Source organism: Nomascus leucogenys, chromosome 18 (assembly GCF_006542625.1).
Source record: "Nomascus leucogenys isolate Asia chromosome 18, Asia_NLE_v1, whole genome shotgun sequence".
Taxonomy (NCBI): Eukaryota; Metazoa; Chordata; class Mammalia; order Primates; family Hylobatidae; genus Nomascus; species Nomascus leucogenys.
In genome coordinates this window covers 24768409-24791045 of record NC_044398.1, presented here as the reverse complement: position 1 = coordinate 24791045, position 22637 = coordinate 24768409, and the positions used below count along the sequence as shown (strand labels likewise).

General features: G+C 39.8%; 1 protein-coding gene across 3 annotated transcripts in view; it reads right to left on the bottom strand.

Annotated features, from left to right (window-relative positions):
* Nucleotides 1-19696: 19696 nt before the first annotated feature.
* ADK (adenosine kinase) overlaps nt 19697-22637 on the bottom strand; it is a 581536-nt gene continuing 578595 nt past the window's right edge. For 2 of the 3 annotated variants that reach the window (XM_003271274.4, XM_003271273.4), the window contains one exon: nt 19697-20403. In XM_003271274.4, coding sequence (XP_003271322.1) covers nt 20279-20403 — 125 coding nt within the window. In that variant the 3' untranslated portion in view covers nt 19697-20278. The remainder of the gene's footprint in view (nt 20404-22637) is intronic. The other variant, XM_003271272.3, reaches the window with a different exon arrangement.

The window sequence follows — 22637 nt, the reverse complement described above, 5'->3', positions numbered from 1 at the left end:
TTTTCTGGGTTCCATTAGATTTCTACACAGGCAGTCATGTTGTCTGAAAATTGAGACAATTTTACTTCTTCAATTTGGCTGTGTTTTTTTTTTTTTTTTCTTTCCTTTTCTGCCTGATTGAGTGGCCAGGACTTCCAGCACAACGTTGAACAGAAAAGGGGAGATAAGGTGCCTTGTTCCAAATCTTAGGGAAAACTATTTAGTCTTTCACCACTAAGTGTGATAGTAGCTGTGGGGTTTTTGTAGATGTCCGTTATTATGTTGAGGATATCCCTTTCTATTCCAGATTTATTTAGTTTTTATTAGGAATGAATACTGGATTTTGTCAAATGCTTTTCTGTGTCTATCAAGATAATCATATGGTTTTCTTTTTTACTTTGTTAATATGGTGAATTATAATGAATGATTTTTCTTTTAGAGATGGTGTCTTGTGTTGTTGTTGCCCAGGCTGGCCTTGAACTCCTGGGATCAAATGATCCTCCCACCTTAGCCTCCTGAGTAGCTTGGACTACAGGCATAAACGACTGCAATTTGCTCAATTATTGATTTTGAATATTTTATTTATTTAGAGATGGGGTCTTGCTGCATTGCTCAGGCTGGTCTTCAACTCTCAGCCTCAAGATATCCTCCCAGCTCGGCCTCCCAGTGTTGGGATTACAAGTGAGAGCTGCCACATCTGGCCCAATTTTGAAGATTAAACTAGCCCTGTATTCCTGGGATAAACTCCACTTGATCATGATATGTTAACTTTTTTTTTTTTTTTTGAGACAGGGTCTTGCTCTGTTGTTCAGGCTGGAGTGCAGTGGCACGATCATGGATCACTGCAGCCTTGACCTCCTGGGCTCAAGTGATCTTCCCATCTCAGCCTCCTGAGTAGCCATGACTACAGGCATGCACTACCATGCCCGGTTATTTTTCATATACATATATATATTTTAAAAATTAATTTAATATTTTTTTGAGATGGAGTCTCATTCTGTCACCCAGGCTGGAGTGCAGTGGAGCAATCTTTGCTCACTGCAACCTCCACATCCTGGGCTCAAGCGATTCTTGTGCCTCAGCCTCCCGAGTAGCTGGGATTACAGGTGCCTGCCATCACAGCCAGCTAATTCTTGTATTTTTAATAAAGATGGGATTTCACCATGTTGGCCAGGCTGGTCTCAAACTCCTGACCTCAGATGATCCACCTACCTTGGCCTCCCACAGTGCTGGGATTACAGGTGTGAGCCACAGTGCTCAGCCAACTTTTTAATATGTTGTTGGATTTGATTTGCTGAGAATTATTTTGAATTTTTAATCTACGTTCACAAGAGATATTGGTTTATTTTCTTCTTTTTTTTTTTTTTTTTTTGAGACAGAGTCTTGCTCTGTAACCCAGGCTGCAGTGCAGTGGTGTGATCTCAGCTCATTACAAACTCCGCCTCCTGGGTTCAAGCGATTCTCCTGCCTTAGCCTCCCGAGTAGCTGGGATTACAGGTGTGTGCCACCATGCCTGGCTAATTGTTGTATTTTTAGTAGAGACAGGGTTTTGCCATGTTGGCCAGGCTGGTCTGGAGCTCCTGACCTCAGGTGATCCCCTCGTCTCGACTCCCAAAGTGCTGGGATTCCAGAGTATTTTCTTCTAACGTTTTAATCCGGTTTTGGTTCTAGCCTCAAATAATGAGTTGGAAAGAATTATGTTTTCTTTAATTTATTTTGGAAGAGTATACATAGAATTGGATTCTTTCTTCCTTAAATGTTTGGTAGACTTCATGAGTAAAGCCATATGGGCCTGAAGGTGTTTTTGTAGGAGTGTTTTCAACCTTACAAATTTCAATTGCTTTAAGATATACAGGGCAACTCCTGCCATCTTTTTGTTTGTTTCAAAGTAATTGTTATTGAGATATAATTAATATACCACAAAACTCAACTTTTAAAGTGTACAATTTAGTTACTTTTAATATATTTAGGTTGTACAACCACCACCACTAATTCCAGAATATTTCACTACCATCAACCCACCAAGAAGAAACTCCATAACCATTAATAGTCACTCCTCATTTCTCTCATTCTCCCAGTTCCTGGTAATCACTCATCTGCGTTTTCTCTGTGATTCAGATTAATACCGACTTAGTTCCAGTAGTATATAAAATATTTGCTCCTATATTGCTTCACCTCCCTCTTTATGCTTTTATTGTCACAAATTATATCTTTATAGGTTATATGCAAATATTTTTAATTATTGCTTTATGCAGTTGCCTTTTAAACCAGATAAGAAAGAAGAATTACAATAATAATATGTTAACATTGTCTTCTATATTTACTTATGTGGTTACCCTGACTAGTGTTCTTTTCTTTTCTATTCTTTTTTTGAGACAGAGTTTTGCTCTTTCGCCCAGGCTGGAGTGCAGTGGCGTGATCTCAACTCACTGCAACCTCTTTCCCCCGGATTCAAGTGATTCTCCTGCCTCAGCCTCCTGAATAGCTGGGATTACAGGCATGCACCACCACACCTGGCTGATTTTTGTATTTTTAGTAGAGATGGGGTTTCGCCACATTGGCCAGGCTCATCTCAAACTCGTGGCCTCAGGTGATCAGCCCGCCTCAGCCTCCCAAAGTGCTAGGATTACAGGCATGAGCAGTCGCACCCCGCCTGACCAGTGTTCTTTATTTCTCTGTGTGGATTTGAGTTATTGTCTAGTGTCCCTTCATTTCAGCCCAGAGGATGCCACTTAGCATATCTTTTAGAGAAATTTCTTCAATAAACTCCCTCAGTTTTTGTTTATCTAGGAATATCTCAATTTCTTCATTTTTGAAGGATATTTTTGTTGGATTCTTGGTTAACTTTTTTTCTGTCAGAGCTTTAAATATGACACCCGACAACCTTCTTTTAAAATAGACTTGACTTTTTAGAGCAGTTCTACAATTTTCACAGCAAAATTGAGCAGAAAATTTCAGAAGTTCCCATATACCTCTGGACTCCCAACGGGCACAGCCCCCTCCACTACCAACGTCCTGCACAAAAGTGGTATATTTGTTACAGTCAATGAACCTACAATGACACATCATTATCCCTCCAAATCTATGGTTTACATTAGGGTCCACTCTTGGTATTGTGTATTCTCTAGGTTTTGACTAATGTATAACGACATGTATCTACAACTATAACATCAACAGGGAAGTGTCATTGCGCTAAGTATCCTCTGTGCTCTACCTCATCATCTCTCCCTCTCTCCGGTCCCGGGCAACCACTGATATTTTTACTGTCTCTATAGTTTTGCATTTTCCAGAATGTCAAATAGTTGAAATTGTATAGTATGTAGCCTTTTCAGATTGGGTCCTTTTACTTCATAATATGCATTTAAGATCCTTGCATGTCTTTTCATAGCTTGATAGCTTGTTTCTTTTTTTTTTTTATCTTAAAAAATAGAGATGGGGTTTCACCATGTTGCCCAGGCTGTCTCAAACTTCTGGCCTCAAGCAATCTTCCTGCCTCAGCCTCCCAAAGTGCTGGGATTACAGGTGTGAGTCACCGTGCCTCACCAGTAGTGTATTTCTTTTTAGTGTTGAATAATATTCCATTATCTGATGTACCACAGTTTACTTATCCATTAACCTACTGAAGGACAAGTTTTGGCAATTATGAATAAAGTGGCTAAGCTGCAGTAAACCTCCATGTGCAGGTTTTTGTGTGAATGTAAGTTTCAACTCCTTTGGATAAATACCAAAGAATATAAATATGGCAGGAGTACGTTCAGTTTGTAAGAAACCACCAAACTGTCTTTCAGAGTGGCTGTACCATTTTGGATTCCCACCAGCAATGAATGAGAGTTCCTGTTGTTCTGGTATTTGATGTTTGTTAGTATTCTAAATTATGGCCATTCTAATAAGTGTGTAATGGTATCTTATTGTCTTTTTATTTTTTGTCTCATTGTTTTAATTTGCAGTTCCTTAATGACATATGAGGTTGAGCATCTTTCCATATGCTTTTTTTTTTTTTTTTTTTTGAGACAGAGTCTTGCTCTGTTGCCCAGGCTGGAGTGCCAAGATTGCACAGTCTTGGCTCATTGCAACCTCCATGTCCCGGGTTCAAATGATTCTTATGCCTCAGTCTCTAAAGTAGCTGGGACTACAGGTGCACACTGCCACGCCTGGCTAATTTTTGTATTTTTAGTAGAGATGGAGTTTCACCATGTTGACCAGGCTGGTCTTGAACTCCTGGCCTCATGTGATTCACCTGCCTTGGCCTCCCAGAGTGCTGGGATTACAGGTGTAAGCCACTGTGCCTGGCCTCATATGCTTGTCATTTGTATAATTTCTTTGGTGATGTGTCTGTTCAGCTCTTTGGCCCATTTTTAAATCAGGTTGTTCCTTTTCTTATTGTTGAGTTTTAGGAATTCTTTATGTATTAAGGATAACAGTCCTTTGTCAAATATATCCTTTGCAGATATTTTCTCCCAGTCTGTGGCTTGTTTTCTTATTCTCTTGATCCATACTGCCTGTTGGCTTCCATGATTTCTAATCAGAAGTCAATTGTTAATCTTATTGTGGGTCTCTTGTTTATGATGAGTTGCTTCTCTTTTGCTACTTTCAGGATTCTTTGTTTTTGGCAGTTTGATTTAATGTGCTTCAATGTAGATCTCTTTAAGTTTATCCTACTTGGAATTTGTTGATCTTATGGGATGTGTCAATTAATATTTGCCATCAAGTTTAGGGAGTTTTCAGCCATTATTTCTTCAAGTATTCTTTTTGCCCCTTTCTCCTCTCCTTCTGGGATTTCCATTGTGTGTGATAAGTGTTATGTTGGTTATATGTTAGTCTACCCATTTGTCTCCATTCTTATTTTTTCTCTTCCTCAGACTGGATAATCTCAATCTTCAAGGCCACTGATTTTTTCTTTTGCTTGTTCAAATCTGTTGTTAAGCCCCTGTTGTGAAATTTTCATTTGAGCTATTATAATTATACTTTTTTTGAGTCAGAGTCTCACTCTGTACCCAGGCTGGAGTGCAGTGGTGTGATCTCAGCTTCCTGGGTTCAAGAGATTCTCGAGCCTCAGCCTCCCAAGTAGCTGGGATTACAGGTGCTGGCCACCAAGCCCTGCTACTTTTTATATTTTTAGTAGAGATGAGGTTTCACTTCCCCAGGCTGGTCTTGAACTTCTGACCTCAAGTGATCCACCCACCTCGGCCTCCCAAAGTGCCAGGATTATAGTCATGAGCCACTGTACCTGGCCTGAGTATAATTTTAAATTCCAGAATTTCTATTTGGTTCCTTTTTAATATTTTCTATCTCCTCATTAATATTCTCTGTTTGGTGAGACATCAAGCTTTTTTGGTTGTTGTTGTTCTTTATTTTATTTTATTTTATTTTATTTTATTTTATTTATTTATTTTTTTGAGATGGAGTCTCGCTCTGTCACCCAGGCTGGAGTACAATGGCACCATCTTTGCTCACTGCAACCTCTGCCTCCCAGGTTCAAGCAATTCTCCTGCCTCAGCCTCCCAAGCAGCTGGTACTACAGGTGCACACCACCATGCCTGGATAATTTTTGTATATTTAGTAGATACGGAGTTTCACCATGTTGGCCAGGCTGGTCTCGAACTCCTGACCTCAGGTGATCTGCCCACCTCAGCCTCCCAAAGTGCTGGGATTACAGGCATGAGCCACTGCGCCCAGCCTTTTAGTTGTTGTTCTTTAGACGTGTTTTATTTAGCTGTTTGAACATACTTAAAATAGCTGATTTAACGTCTTTGTCTAGTAAGTCTAATGTCTGAGCTACCCCAGGGACGATTTTTGGTTGATGTTTTCCCCCCACATATAGGCTATACTTTCTTGTTTCTTGCATTTCTTGGAATGTGGGGCATGGAACTAGGGCAGGTTAAAATGCCACAATGCCACTGCACCTGGCCAAGGGACAGACTTCTAAGAATGAAGCTACATAGAGAAGAAGGAAGAGTTTTAGAACAGAGGATGTGAGCAGAAGTAAAGCCAGATAATACGAACAGCTAGTTTTTCTAGCAGCCAAAATCCCTGGTGACTCTGCCTTTCCTAAGTCTCTAACTCACTACAGAAATCTGGAGAAGTGAGAAAGTTCTTCACTGAGCAAACATTTATTTAGCATCTACTATGTGGCAGTAGATAATTCTGCCTTAGAAGAAGACATATACATTAATAAACAGTTATATGATACAATACAATTGCATAAACTATGATAAGGAAATATGCAATGTACTATGAGAGAAAAACGGATGAAGTAGCAACTAATTGCCTGGGTATTACAGAATAAAACATTACAGATGACCTGACTTTTGAACAGCATCTTTAAATATGAGTAGTTGTAGAGGAAAAGTGGTAATCCAGTTAGAAGCATGAGTGCAGTTATAAGGTATGTTTAGGCTGAAATGGGGGTTATAAGGAGGGATGGCAGTAGGAAAGCTGTTAAAGTGGTTAAGGGGTGGATGGTCAAGGGATTTAAACAGACCAGGGAATGTGACTGAGTTTCCTCTTTAACAAGGCGTCCCCGTGGTGAGGGAGGACTTACTGGTGATGGGAAAGAACCAGAGTTGGGGAACTATATATGATAATCCTCTAAATTACACCAAAGGAGATGGAGACATGAGGAAGAGATTTAAGAGAGATACTGCTGACCGAACTTGGTGATCAATTAGATATATAGGAAGGAATGATGTCAGCAACAGGGTGGAATAGGAATTTCCAGACTCTCCTCCACTCACAGATACACGAAATCAACATCTATTTACAGATCAATTCCCTTTGAGAGAAAGTCAGGGACCAGTTGAGAGACACCCACTGGGCAACTGAGAAAACATCCACTTGAGTGGGTAGGAGAAGCCAAGCCACACTCAGGCATGGATAGCATTCTGGGCACTGTGCTATAAAACTGGGAAAGGAATCTCCAACATATATCTTCTCTATGGTTGGTTTCTTAATCCACCTACTCTGAGAGTAGAGGGAATCAGGCATACGCAAGTCTCTCTAGACCACAGGAGAAAACTGGCAGTTTTATAGATGCACAAGCACTTCTAGAGGCTGCATCTCCCAGGAAGAACGCAGAGAAAGGGCTTAAAAAATGCATCCCTCTTTCTCCCCAGAAGGGGTTTATGACACACTCTTTCAGTGGCTACTTAACAGCCTTGCTTTTAACTAACTTGCATCAGGGAGTTAAAGAGGCAGACAAAATAGAAGCCTGCCGGCAGCCTGATAAGCAGATTGGCATTTCCCAAGCCTTCTTTCCTGGTTCACTCCAGCAATAACTCCAGGTCTATTAATCCCTTCTGGAAGGAGATTGTCCACACAAGCACCCCAATGTTTACAGTTTCCATCTGAGGGATTGCATCCTAAATCTTCTAGCTCTAGTAATAGAGGGGATCTAAGCATATTTGAATCTCTCTAGTCCACAGAAAAAAGTAGTGGTTTCATATGCAAGCATTACCAGGGGCTTTATCCCCTGGAAGCAGTGCAGAGAAGGGGCTATGGAAATGCAGCTCCTTGTTTCTCTCCAGAAGAGGCTTATGCCAAGCATCAAGTGCTCCAGTTTTTTACGGTTATCTCCCAAAGGATTCCATCCTAAACCTATTAGACCTGGGAGCAGAAGGGACTAGGCGTATGTGAGTCTCCGTAGATCACAGAACAAAGAGATGGTTTTAAACAGGTGCACAAACACTTCCAGGGGTTAGACCCCCTTGCAGTAGTGCACAGAATGGGTTGGAATGTACAGCTTCCATTTTCTTTCCAGAGGAGGTTTATGGCACACACTTCCAGTGGCTACTTCATGGCCTGGCTTCTAATGAACTTGCCCAGGGAGTTAATGGGGCAGACAAACAACAGTAGCTCTACAGCAACCTGAGCCAGAGATTGGCACTTCCTGAGCCTTTCCTTTGGCTCACCCCAATGATAAATCCAGGCCTATCCATTCTTCTTGAGAAGGAGTTTTTACATGCACTGAGTGCCACAAATTCTATATCTCCTACCAAAGGGACCGTCTCCTTAAGAACCTCACTCTAGGCTGGGCGCAGTGGCTCACGGCTATAATCCCAGCACTTTGGGAGGCTGAGGCTGGTGGATCACCTGAGATCAGAAGTTTGAGACCAGTCTGGCCAACTTGGTGAAAACCCATCTCTACTAAAAATCCAAAAATTAGCCAGGCATGGTGGCAGGTGCCTGTAATCCCAGCTACTCAGGAGGCTGAGCAGGAGAATCACTTGAACCTGGGAGGTGGAGGTTGCAGTGAGCTGAGATGGCACCATTGCACTCCAGCCTGGGCATCAAGAGTGAAACTCTGTCCCTGAAAAAACAAAACAACAACAAAAAAACCCCTTACTCTAGGAATTGATGGGACTTTGCATTCCTGAGTGGCCTAGACCACAAAAAACAAAGAGGCAGATATACAATGGGCCCACTTCCAACAGCTATTTCCCCAGGAACACAGGGGTGCTGCCTAAATGTGAAGACAGACATCTGCCACAGATTCTCTCCCCAGCTTTGTGCAGAGAAGGTGGAAGAAAATGTTTGCACTCAGCTTCACTGTGAAGATAGAAGGAACTGGAACACATATGCAACACCTCAACCTTTCCAGCTATATCAAGAGAGGCTGCTTCTACCTTACCAATCTTGGGGTATGGAGAGGACATAGCATATTCTTTTTTTCCCTCTTTATTTTTATTTAATATATTAATATAGAAGTAGGGCCTTATTATGTTGTCCAGGCTGGTCTCAAACTCTTGGGCTCAAGTGATCCTCCTGTCTTGGCCTCCCAAAGTACTGAGATTACAGGCTTAAGCCACTGTGCCTGGCCAGGACATGGCACATTCTAATCTCCAAGGGGCCACCCAAACCAGAAACAGTAGTTTGGATGAACATAAAGGTTTGAGAGAAAATTTAAAGTCTCTGGCCAGATGGATTGGTGAGATTCCCTATTATGAGGCCAGTCTGACAAGACTAGGAGAGGCAGTTCCTATCTAACGTACAGAAACCAACAAAAAGGCAAGGTAAATGAAAAAACAGGAGAGTATATTTCCAAAAAAAAAGAACAAGATAAATCTCTAGAACTGATGTGAAGTGGAGATGCAATTTACCCAACAGGGAATAGAAAATAATGGTCATAAAGATGCTCACTGAAGTCAGCAGAGCAATGTAAGAACAAACTAAGAATTTCAACAGAGAGAGAGTATTAAAAAATACCAATCAGGGTGTGGGAGCAGTGGCCCATGCCTGTAATCCCAGCACTTTTGGAGGCTAAGGTGGGAGGATTGCTTGAGCCCAGGAGTTTGAGACCAGCCTGGGCAACACAGGGAGATGTATCTCCACAAAAATTTTTATTAAAAAATTAGCTAGGTGTGGTGGTGCATGCCTGTGTTTCCAGCTACTCAGGGGGCTGAGGTGGGAAGATTGCTTGAACCTAAGAGGTCAAGGTTCCAGTGAGCCATGATTATGCCACTGCACTTCAGCCTGGGCAACAGAGCAAGACCCTGTCTCAAAAACAAAACAAAACAAAACAAAAACCAAAAGAAAACAACGCACCAAACAGAAATCATAGAGCTGAATAATTCTATGACTGAACTGAAAAATTAAATAGAGGGATTCAACAGCCGGCTAGATCAAGCAGAAGAAAGGATCATTTAACTTAAAGACAGATCATTAGAAATCATCCAATCTGAGGAACAAAAACAAAAAAGAACTTAAAAGAGTAATGATAGCTTAAAAGACTTACAGGACACCATCAAATGTAACAACATAAGCATTACTGGTATACCTGAAGGAGAGAGGAGAGATAAAAGGACAGAAAACATTTTCAAAGTAATAATGGCAGAAAACTTCCTAAGCCTGGGTGAAGAAAATAGAAATCCAGATTCAGGAAGCCCAAAAGAAACCAAATAGGATGAATCAAAAGAGACTCATACTGAGACACATCATAATCAAATTGGTAAAATTTAAAACAAAGAGAGAGTTTGGGGAGCAGCAAAGGCAGGCTAGAAGGAAGCAGAATGACATATTCAAAAACCTCAAAGATCTCGGCCGGGCGCGGTGGCTCAAGCCTGTAATCCCAGCACTTTGGGAGGCCGAGGCGGGCGGATCACGAGGTCAGGAGATTGAGACCATCCTGGCTAACATGGTTAAACCCCGTCTCTACTAAAAATACAAAAAATTAGCCAGGTGTGTTGGCGGGCGCCTGTAGTCCCAGCTACTCGGGAGGCTGAGCCAGGAGAATGGCTTGAACCCAGGAGGTGGAGGTTGCGGTGAGCCGAGATCGCACCACTGCACTCCAGCCTGGGGGGACAGAGAAAGACTCCATCTCAAAAAAAAAACACAAAAACCTCAAAGAAAAAAAATGTCAACTCATGATACTATACCCAGCAATCTTGTCTTTCAAAAATGAAGGAGTGATAAAGATGTTCTCAGACAAATAAAAGCTGAGACAGTTTATCACCACTAGACCTGGCTTACAAGAAATGCTAAAGGAACTTCTTCAAGCTGAAGGAAGAGGATGCTATTTAGTAACATTAAAACATATAAAAGCATAAAAGTCATTGATAAAAATAAGTATGTTGTGAAATCCAAAACACTCTAATATGGTAAGGGCAGTGGGTAAATCAATTATATCTGTAGTATAAAAGTTAAGAAGCAAAAGTATGAACAACTAGAGCTACAATAATTTGTTAAGATGCAAATAATAAAAGATGTAAATTTTGACAAAACCATAAAACATGGGAGGAGGGGGAGTACAAATGTAGAGTTTGTATAAATAATCAAAGTTAAATTGTCAGTAGCTTAAAGTAGCCAGTTATAAGATGCTTTATGTAAGTTTCAGGGTAACTACAAAGCAAAAACTTATAATAGATACAAAAGAGATAAAAAGAAAAGACCCAAAGCATACCACTACAGAAAGCCATCAAATCACAAAGGAAGAAAGCAATAGAGGAAGAAAGGAACAAAGCATCTACAAAACAATAAGAAAACAATGATCAAGATGGTGCTGGTAAATTCCTACCTAGTAATAGTTATGTTGAATATAAATGGATTAAATCATCCAATCAAAAGGCATAGAGTGGCTGAATGGATTTTAAAAAACAAAAAACCAAGACCCAACTATATGCAGCCTATGAGAGATTCATATCACCTTAAAGGATATTCATAGATGGAAAGTGAAGACATGGGAAAAACATTCTATGCAAATGGAAACCAAAAGAAAGCAGGCGTAGCTACACTTATTTCAGGTAAAATATAATATATATATTTTTTTGAGATGGAATCTCACTCTGTCATCCAGGCTGGAGTGTACTGGCATGATCTTGGCTCACTACAACCTCCACCTCCCAGGTTCAGGCGATTCTCCTGCCTCAGCCTCCTGAGTAGCTGGGACTATAGGCGTGCACCACTATGCCTGGCTAATTTTTGTATTTTAGTAGAGATGGGGTTTTACTATGTTGGCCAGGTTGGTCTCAAATTCCTAACTCAGATGATTCGCCTGCACTGGCCTCCCAAAGTGCTGGGATTATAGACATGAGCCACTGTGCCCAGCCCTGATAAAATAGACTTTAGATAAAAAACTGTAAATAGAGACAAAGAGGATCATACATGGTGATAAAGGGGTCAATTAATCAAGAGAATATTATAATTGTAAATACATATATACCCAACATCACAGCATCTAAATATATAAAGCAAACATTAAGAGATCTGAAGGAACACATAGACTGGAGGAACACTACAATAGTAGGGGATTTTAATATCTCAAGTCCAACAACAGGCAGATCACTCAGACAGATAATCAATAAGGAAGCATTGTACTTGAACTACACTTCAGACCAAACAAACCTAACTGACATATAAAGAACATTCTACCTATTCTTTAAGTCAAATAATAAATTTAAGGGGAAATTTTAAAAAGTCTTGAGACAAAAATGAAAACAAAACATACCAAAACTTATGCAATACAGCAAAAGTGGTTCTAAGAGTAAAGTTTATAGCAAAAAATGTCTACCTTCAAAATGAAAAAAGTTATCAAATAAACAAATGTAACACCTCAAGGAACTAGAAGAACAAACTAAGCCCAAAGCTAGCAGAAGGAAGGAAATAACAAAGATCAGAGCAGAAATAAATGATTAGAGACTAGACAAACAATAGAAAAGACCAACAAAATTGGTTTTTGGAAAGCTAAATGAAATGGACTCTTTTTTTTTTTTTCTTTTGAGATGGATTCTTGCTCTGTCACCCAGGCTGGAGTGCAATGGCATGATCTCAGCTCACTGCAACCTCTGCCTCCCAGGCTCAAGCGATTTTCCTGCCTCAGCCTCCCAAGTAGCTGGGATTACAGTGCCCACCACCACACCTGGCTAATTTTTGTATTTTTAGTAGAGATGGGGTTTCACCATGTTGGCCAGGCTGGTCTCAAACTCCTGACCTCAGGTGATCCACCCATCTTGGCCTCCCAAATTGCTGGGATTACAGGTGTGTGCCACCACACCCAGCCATGAAATGGACTCTTGGCTAGAATAAGAAATAAAAGAGAGGGCTGGGCATGGTGGCTCATGCCTGTAATCCCAGCACTTTGGGAGGCCGAGGTGGGTGGATCACCTGAGGTTGGGAGTTTGAGACCAGCCTGACCAACATGGAGAAACCCCGTCTCTACTAAAAATACAAAATTAGCCAGGTGTGGTGGCACATGCCTGTAATCCCAGCTACCAGGGAGGCTGAGGCAGGAGAATCACTTGAACCTGGGAGGTGGAGGTTGTGGTGAGCTGAGATCACACCATTGTACTCCAGCCTGGGCAACAAGAGTGAAACTCCGTCTCAAAAACAAAAATAAAACAAACAAACAAACAGAAATAAAAGAGAGAAGACTCAAATAAATAAAATGGGGCCAGGCATGGTGGTTCATGCCTGTTATTACAGCACTTTGGGAGGTCAAGGTGGGAAGATGAGTTTGAGCCCAGCCTGGGAAACAAAACAGGACCCTGCCTCTACAAAAAATAAAAAAGTTAGCTGGGTGTGGTAGTGAGCACCTGTAGTCCTAGCCAGCTGGGAGGCTAATTCAGGGCAGAGGATCACTTGAGCCTAGGAATTTGAGGTTACAGTGTGTTGTGTCACATCACTCCACTCCAGCCTGGGTGACAAAAAAGAAAATAAAAGTGGAAGAGGAGACATTATAACTGTTAACACACACAGAAATACAAAAGATCAAAAAGAGTACTATGAACACCAAAAAAATTGAACAACCTGGAAGAAATGGTACATTCCTGGAAACATATAACCTACCAAGACCGAATCACGAAGAAATTCGAAATCTGAACAGACCAATAATGAGTAAGTAGATTGAGTATGTAATTAAAAGTCTCCCATAAAAAAAAAAAAAAAAAAAGCTCAGGATCAGATGACTTCATGGCTAAATTCTACCATTTACAGAAGAACTAATATCAATCCTTCTCAAATTTTTCCACCAAATTGAAGAGGAGGGAATACTTCTAAACAAGGTCATCATTAACCTAATACCAATGCCAGACAAAGACACTACAAGTAAATAAAACTACCAGCCAATATCAATCATGAACATAAATGCAAAAAATCCTCAACAAAATACTAGCAAAGCATATTCAATAGTATATTCAAGGATCATTTGCCATGATCAAATGGGATTTATCCCTGGGATGTAAGGGCTGATTAAACATATTCAAATCAATAACTGTGATTCATCGTATTAACAGAATGAAAGACAAAAACCATGTGATCATCTCAATAGATGCAGAAAAAACATTTGAGAAAATTTAAGATCTATTTATGATAAAAACTCTCAGCAAGTTAGGTATAGTAAGAATGTTCCTCAATACAATTAAGGCCATATATGACAGGGCCACAGTTAACATTATATTCAGTGATAAAAAGTTGAAGGATTTTCCTCTAAGACCAAGAACAAGAAAAAGATGCCCATTCCCACCACTTTGGCTCAAAACAGTACTAAAAGTGCTAGCCAGAGTAATTGGGCAAGAAAAGAAAATAAAAGGCATCCAAATAGGAAAGGAAAAAGTGAAATTGTCTGTGTGGATGATAGAATTTTATATATACAAAATCCAAAAGATTCCACCCAAAAAATATTAGAACTGATAAATGAATGAAGTAAAGTTTCAGGATACAAAATCAACATACAAAAGAGTAGCACTTTCATACACTAACAATGATCTATCTGAGAAAAAAATAAGATAACAATCCTATTTACAATAGCAACAAAAGAATAAATTACATAGGAGTAAATTTAACAAAGGAAGTGAAAGATCTGTATACTAAAAACTATAAACATTGATGAAAGAAATTTAAGAATCAGTTGGATACATTAAATATGTTAAAAAAGAAACTAAAGAGGACATAAATAAGTGGAAAGATATCCTTTGTTCATGCATTGGAATAATTAATATTTTTTAAATGTCCACACTACCCAAAGTGATGCAATCCCTATCAAAATTCCAGTGTCATTCTTTTTTTTTTTTTTTTTTTTTTGAGACAGGGTGTGGCTCTGTTGCCCAGGCAGGAGTACTCACTGCAATTTCTGCCTCCGAAGCTCAAGCCATCCTCCCACCTCCGCCTCCTGAGTAGCTGGGACTATAGGTGCATGCTACTACATCTGGCTAATTTTTGTATGTTTTGTAGACACGGGGTCTTACTTTGTTGCCCAGGCTGGTCTCAAACTCCTGAGCTCAAGCGATCTGCCTGCCCCAGCTTCCCAAAGTGCTGAGATTACAGGTGTGAATCACTACACCTGGCCTCCAATACTATTCTTCATAGAAAGAGAAAAAAAATCCTAAAATTTATATAGAAGCACCTAAGACCTGAATAACCAAAGCAATCTTGACTAAAAAGAACAAAGGAGGAGGCATCACACTACTGGATTTCAAAATCTATTAGAAAGCTATAGTAACCAAACTGTATGGTACTGGCATTAAAAACAGACATATTGACCAATGGAATAGGATAGAGATTCCAGAAATAAATCCATACATCTATGGTCAATTGATTTATGACAAAGGTGCCAAGAACACACAATGGGGAAAGGACAGTCTTTTCAATAAATGGTGCTGGGAAAACTTCCATTCTTCCACATGTGGATATCTATAAATGGAAGAATGAAAATAGCTCCTTATCTCACCTCATACAACAAACAACTTTGCCAGGTGCTGTGTAATGCCAGCACTTTGGGGGGCTGAGGTGGGAGGTTCACTTGAGCCTAGGAGTTTGAGACCAGCCTGGGAAACATAGGGAGACCCCATCTATTAAAAAAAAAAAAGTAAATTAGCTGTGTGTGGTGGTGCATGCTTGTGGTCTCAGCTACTTGGGAGGCTGAGGTGGGAGGATTGTTTCAGCTTGGGAGACTGGGGCTGCAGTGAGCCATGATTGCACTATTGCACTTCAACCTGGAAGACAGAGTGTAAAGAGTTAAATGTAACATCTGAAACTATAAAACTACTAGAAGAAAAGAGGAGAAAAACTTCATGACATTGATCTGGACAGCAGTTTTCTGAATATGACTCCAAAAGCACAGGCAATGAAAACAAAAATAGAAAAATAGGATTATATCAAACTGAAAAGCTTCACCATAGTAAAGAATTAATAAAGTGAAAATACACCCCACGAATTGGAAGAAAATATTTGTAAATCACACATCGCATAAGGGGCTAATACTCAAAATATATAAGGAACTCAAACTACTCAGTAATAAGAAAACAAATAACCCTATTTAAAATGTGAAAAAGACATGAATCACATTTTGCAAAAGAAGACATATGAATGGCCAATAAATATGTGAAAAAATGCTCAAGATCTCTAGTCATCAGAGAAATGCAAATTAAAACCACAATGAGGTATCATCTCTCACCTGTTAGATTGGCTATTATCAAAAACATGAAAGATAAGAAATGCTGGTGAGGATGTGGAGAAAAGGGAACCCGTGCATACTGTTGGTGATATCGTAAATTAGTACAGTCGTTCTGGAAAACAGCATGGAGGTTCCTCAAAAAACTAAAAATATAATTACCACATGATCCAACAATCCCACTTCTTGGGCATATACCCAAAGGAATTGGAGTCAGTATGTCACAGATATGTCTGTTCTCTCATGCTCTCAGCAGCATTATTCACAATAGCCAAGATATGGAAACAACCAAAGTGCCCATCAATGGATAAATGAATTTTTAGAATATGATCTATATACACAATTGAATACTATTCAGCCTTTTAAAAAATAGGAAATTGGCTGAGTGCAGAGGCTCTCACCTTTAATCCCAGCACTTTGGGAGGCTGAGGTGGGAGGATCACTTGAGGCCAGGAGTGAGACCAGCCTGGCCAGCATGGCAAAACCCCAACTCTACTAAAAATACAAAACTCAGCCAGGTGTGGTGACACATGCCTATAATTCCAGCTACTAGGGTGGCTGAGGCATGAGAATTGCTTGAGCCCAGGAGGTGGAGGTTGTGTAGTGAGCCGAGACGGTGCCACTGCACTCCAGCCTGGGCAACAGAGTAAGTCCCCGTCTCAAAAAATTTTGTTATATTTACCTTATCTTTCATCTACTCATCTCCCTCTTTGTGTTTCTTATTTCTTGATGCACTTTACCATAGGTCGAAAACCTCAGTACAGTTTATCTCTATCAGTATGTATTCTATTTACCCAGAATTCATTATTTGCATATAATTCTTTTTTTTTTTTTTTTGAGGCAGGCTTTCCCTTAGGCTGGAATACAGTTGTGCAATCAAGGCTCACTGCATCCTCAACATCCGGGGATCAAGTGATCCTCCCATCTCAGCCTCCTGAGTAGCTGGGATCACAGGCATGCACAATCATGCCCAGCTAATTTTTTTTTTTTTGTAGAGATGGGGTTTCATCATGTTGCCCAGCTGGTCTCAAACTCCTGGGCTAAAGTGATCCACCCACCTTGGCCTCCCAAAGGGCTGGGATTACAGGTGTGAGCCACCGTGGCCAGCCTATAATTCTTTTTGTGTGTGTGAGGTAAAACCTAAATATAATGAAATCACAACTTAAGTGGGCTATTTCCTGAGTGTTGACAAATGCATGTAACTGTGTAATCCTATTATGATGCAGCACATCATCATCAGTTCAGAAAGTCCCCTCACGACCCTTTCTAGTCAGTTTCCACTTCCCTCCTCCCCTACAAAGGCAACCACTGCTCTTTTTCACTATAGGTTGGTTTTGCTTGTTCTGGACTTTCAAATACATGGAATCTCACAGTTTGTATGCTTTTGTATCTGGTTTAATTCAGTAAGGTTTTTTTAATTGTTGAACTGATTCATGTTGTTTTATCAGCAGTTAATTTCCTCCTTTTACTATTTTTTCTTTTTGAGACAGGGTCTCCCTCTGTCACCCACGTTAGAGTGCAGTGACCCAATCATGGCTCACTGCAGTCTTGACCTTCTGGGCTCAAGCAATTCTCCTACCTCAGCCTCCTGGGTAGCAAATACGGGTGTGCACCGCCATGCCCAGCTAATTTTGCTTTTTCTCTGTAGAGATGGGGTCCTCACTATATTGTCCAGGCTGGTCTTAACTCCTGGGCTCAAGTGATCCTCCCACATCGTTCTCCCAAATTGCTGGGATTACAGGCATGGGCCATCACACTCGGTCCTCTTTTGCTAAGTATTATTCCACTGTTTGAATATATCAGTTTATCTGCTCTCCCGTTGATGGACAACTATTCCTTTCCAGTTTTTGGCAATGATGAATAAAACTGCTGCAAGTCCTTTGGTGGACATATACTTTCACTTCTGTTGGGTAAATACCCAGAAGTGCAACAACTGGATGAAGAATAGGCATATGTTTACTTTTTTATGAAAAACTTAAGGGCCTTTTCCCAAAGTGGTTGTTCAGTTTACAACAGCAATGTTCAGTGGTTGTTCAGTCCATCAGCAATGTTGCTCCATGTCCTCTCCAACATTTGGTGTTGTCATTTTAATTTTAGTCATTCTAGTGTAGTAGTATTCTCAATGAGGTCTTAAAATTCATTTCTCCCATGATAACAATGTTGAATACTTTATGATGTACTTATTAGTGATTCATATATCTTCTTTTGTAAAGTATCTGTATTTTTGAGTTGTAAGAGTATTAAGATACATTCTGCATGTAAGTTCAGATATATATGTTGTGATTATTGTATCCTGGCCTATGGGGTAATTTAATGGTATCTTTTGATGAACATAAAGTTCTAATTTTTTGAAATCTAATTTATCAATATTTTTGTTATATGGTTAGTGCTCTCATGGTTCTTTCCAAGAACTTTTGCTTACCCCAACTTGTGAAAATATTCTCCTGTTTTCTTCTTTAAGTCTAATAGTTTTAACTTTTATGTTGTGACAATGTTTTATCTCTAATTTTTTGTACGGTATGAGGTCAGGGTCAAAGATTCATTTTTTTTCCTTATGAATATCAAGTTTTTATAGCATCATCTATTGAAAAGATTTTCCTTTCCCCATTGGATCGCTTTGGCACCACTGTAAAATATCAAACTACTTTATATTTAAATTAATTGCACTACAGATAGTGCTCAACTTTCTAAAGTTCAACATACAAGTTTCTGACTTTATATATTTATTTATTTGAGACAAGGTCTTGCCCTGTTGCCCAGGCTGGAGTACAGCACTGTGATCATGGCTCACTGTAGCCTCAGACTCCTGGGCTCAAGCGATCCTCCCAACTCAGCCTCCTGAGTAGCTGAGCCTACAGGTGCAAACCACCACAAGTAATTTTTTTTTTTTTTGAGATGGAGTCTCACTCTGTTGCCCAGGCTGGAATGCAGTGGTGTGATCTTGGCTCACTGCAACCTCCGCCTCCTGGGTTCAAGCAATTCTCCTGTGTCAGCCTCCCAAGTAGCTGGAATTACAGGCATCCACCATCATGCCTGGCTAATTTTTGTATTTTTAACAGAGATGGAGTTTCACCAACATGGTGGCCAGGCTGGTCTTGAACTCTTGACCTCAAGTGATACCTGCCTCATCCCAAAGTGGTGGAATTGCAGGTGTAAGCCACCATGCCCAGCCTGTGGCTGGGTAATTTAAAAATTTTTTTGTAGAGGTGGGGCCTCACTTTGTTACCCAGGCTGGTCTTGAACTCCTAGGCTCAAGTGATCCTCCCACCTTGACCTCCCAAAGTGTTAGGATTACAAGCATGAGCCACAGCCTGGCCTGGCCAAATCCTTTCCTATGATTTGAATTCAGTTTTACAAACATTATCTTTTTTCTTCAAAAAGAAAATAATCATAATCATAATAGTAGCAGCTACTTATTAATCATTTACAAGGCATTATAACAAATATCTTATACTTGGTAATCTCTCTCAAATCATCTCAATGACCTTCTATGTAAGGGTTATTATCCCATTTTACAAAAAGGAAACTGAGGTTCAAAGATTTACCTAAGGTCATATAAAGGTAACTAAGTCTGACTCCAGAAGTCCAATTATACCATTTTGTCATCCTTAAAAAAATGATTTATTGGTCTCTGATACTAAGTTATTCTTCAGTGTATTATGTTGCTGTTCTTCATAATTCTGTTAACAAATTGGGTATCATTTCAGGGCCCAGTATTGCTGTACACAGGGAAAAGACAGAAAAAAATTCCTATATGACAAGTTTTTGTTTGTATCCAATTACAGAGTTCCATAAGACTATGATTTGAATATTGTGATACAACTTAAATTTGGCACATTATTTAATTATCCAAAGTTTATTACATATTTGAGTGCATATTAAAGAGATTATTTGGCATAATTGACAAGATAAAATTTCTGTACCTTATTTGACTATCAGATGTATATGCGGTATATTTATGTATGTGTGTGTATAGACACACATAGACTCCTAAATTAAATATATTTGTATAAAAAGCTAAAGATTACTATGTTAAGATTAATTCGTTAAAAAATCTATTATATTAAATTGCATCTGCATTTAAAGCAGAAATGTAAAAAAACGAATCAGTGTACTAAATACACATGAATTTACAAAGTAATTGAAAATGAAATAAAAATTTCTATTGAAGTGTTATATTCTTGTTTAATTGGTATTTAAGTGGCACTATCAAACTATCGAAATAAACATCATTTTTTTAGATTGTTGAGATAATAAAGATTCTACAAGCATTACCGTACCCTTGTACCCTCTAAATTAAGATTCAGCATTATTATAGTAGGAAAAAATGGCAGATAATTTTCTTCTTTATTAATATGGGAATTCTCAGGAAGCAATCAGGGCAGTGTCTGCACTCCTGGGCTTGTGTTTTCAGCTCTTCCATCAGTGGAAGTCTGGCTTCTCAGGAAAGGTGCAGCCAGTCCGTCTAATTATGATGCTTGCTGCATAGTGGCCAGCACGGATACATTCAGTCAGAGGCTTGTCAGAGACCAGTTGAGACAGAAAACCTAGAACACAGGCAAAAAAACCCATGAGTATTGTGTAACAGCAGCAGAAATGTCATATTGGGTCAGACCAATATATGATCTAAGCACCTGTCTCATTCTTCAGGCTTGACAATTAGAGAAAGTCTTGTGCGTTACCGTTAGGGAGGTCTTTTTTTTTTTTCCCCTGAGATGGAGTCTTGCTCTGTTGCCCAGGCTGGAGTACAGTGGCATCATCTTGGCCACTGCAACCTCTGCCTCCCAGGTTCAAGCAATTCTCCTGTCTCAGCCTCCTGAGTAGCTGGGACTACAGGCACGCACCACCATGCCCAGCTAATTCTTGTCGTTTTGGTAGAGAAGGGGTTTCACCATGCTGGACAGGCTGGTCTTAAACTCCTGACCTTGTGATCTGCCCGCCTTGGCCTGGGATTACAGGCATGAGCCACTGTGCCCGGATGGGAGGTCTTTTCCCAAACATCATGAGCTTCCCCTAATATTTATTCTAAAATCAAGTTGAGACACAACAACTTGCCATCAAGTCAATCTGTTCTTTTTTTTTTTTTTGAGGTGGAGTTTCACTCTTGTTGCCCAGGCTGGAGTGCAATGGCATGATCTCGGCCCACTGCAATCTCTGCCTCCCAGGGTCAAGCAATTCTTCTGCCTCAGCCTCGCGAGTAGCTGGGATTACAGGTGCCTTCCATCACGCCCAGCTAATTTTTGTATTTTTAGTAGAGATGGGGTTTCGCCATGTTGGCCAGGCTGGTCTCAAACTCCTGACCTCAGGTGATCCGCTTGCCTTGGCCTCCCAAAGTGCTGGGATTACAGGCGTGAGCCACCGCACATGGACAGGGAAGCATGTGTTGATACGGTCTCAAAATCAACATGGTGAAACACCATCTCTACTAAAAATACAAAAATAAATTATCTGTACTGGTAATGTGTATATATAATTACACATATGAGCAATGAACAATTAGAAGTTACTAAGAATAAGCCAGGCATCGTGGCTCATGCCTATAATCCCAGCACTTTGAGAGGTCAAGATGGGTGAACTGCTTGACCTCAGGAGTTTGAGACCAACATGGGCAACATGGCGAAATCCTGTCTGTACAAAAAATACAAAAATCAGCCATGCATGTTGGTGCATGCCTGTAGACCTAGCTACTCAGAAGGCTAAGGTGAGAGGATTGCTTAAGCCTGGAAGGTTGAGGCTGTGGTTAGCTATGATCACATCACTGCACCCCAACCTGGGCAACAGAGGAGGACCCTGTCTCAACAAAAATTGATTAGAAAGTTAATATTAAGAATATTTATCCATATTTATTCTAAGGTACTTCAAATATTTGGAGTACCTTAGAATAAATCTGACAGAAGTTGTGTAGGGCCTGCACATTGAAAATGACAAAACAACACTGAGAAATATAAAAGAAGCCTAAATAAATAGAGAGACATAAAGTGTTCAAAGGTCAGAAGATTCAATATTATCAGTTCTGCAGGAATTTTTCTATTAATTCATTGGAATACCAATAAAAATTCTAGCAGATTTTTCTTATAGAAACTGACAAGCTGCTTCTAAAATTTATATGGAAATTCAAAGGACCTAGGTTAGTGAAAACTCAACTTCGAAAAAGAAGAACGAAGCCAGAGGATTTACACTACCTGATTTCAAAATTTATTATAGAATAATAACCAAGACACTATGGTATTAGCATATAGACAAATAGATCAATGGAACTGAACAGAGTCCAGAAATAAACCTACTTCTGTATAGCCAACTGATTTTTGACACAGGTGCCCAAACAATCCCATCGAGAAAGGACACTCTAACAAATTGTATTAGAACAATAGATACCATGTGTGAAAAAAAAAGCACGTCAACCTTTACCTTACACTATCTACAAAAATTCACTTGAAATGAATCACAGACATAAATGTACAGAATAAAATCCTAAAACTCTTGAGGAGAAAACACAGGAGAAAATCTTAGTGATCTTGGGTTTGCTAAAGATCACTTAGTAAGATGTAAAAAGTACAAACTTTTCTTTTTTAAAAATTTATTTATTTATTTTTGAGACAGTGTCTCACTATCACCCAGGCTGGAGTGCAGTGGCACACTCATGGCTCACTGCAGCCTCGACCTTCTGGGCTGAAGCTCTTCTCCCACCTCAGCTTTCCTAGTAGCTGGGACTACAGGCATGTGCCACCATGCCTGGCTAATTCTTGCATTTTTTTGTAGAGATGCTCAGGCTGGTCTTGAA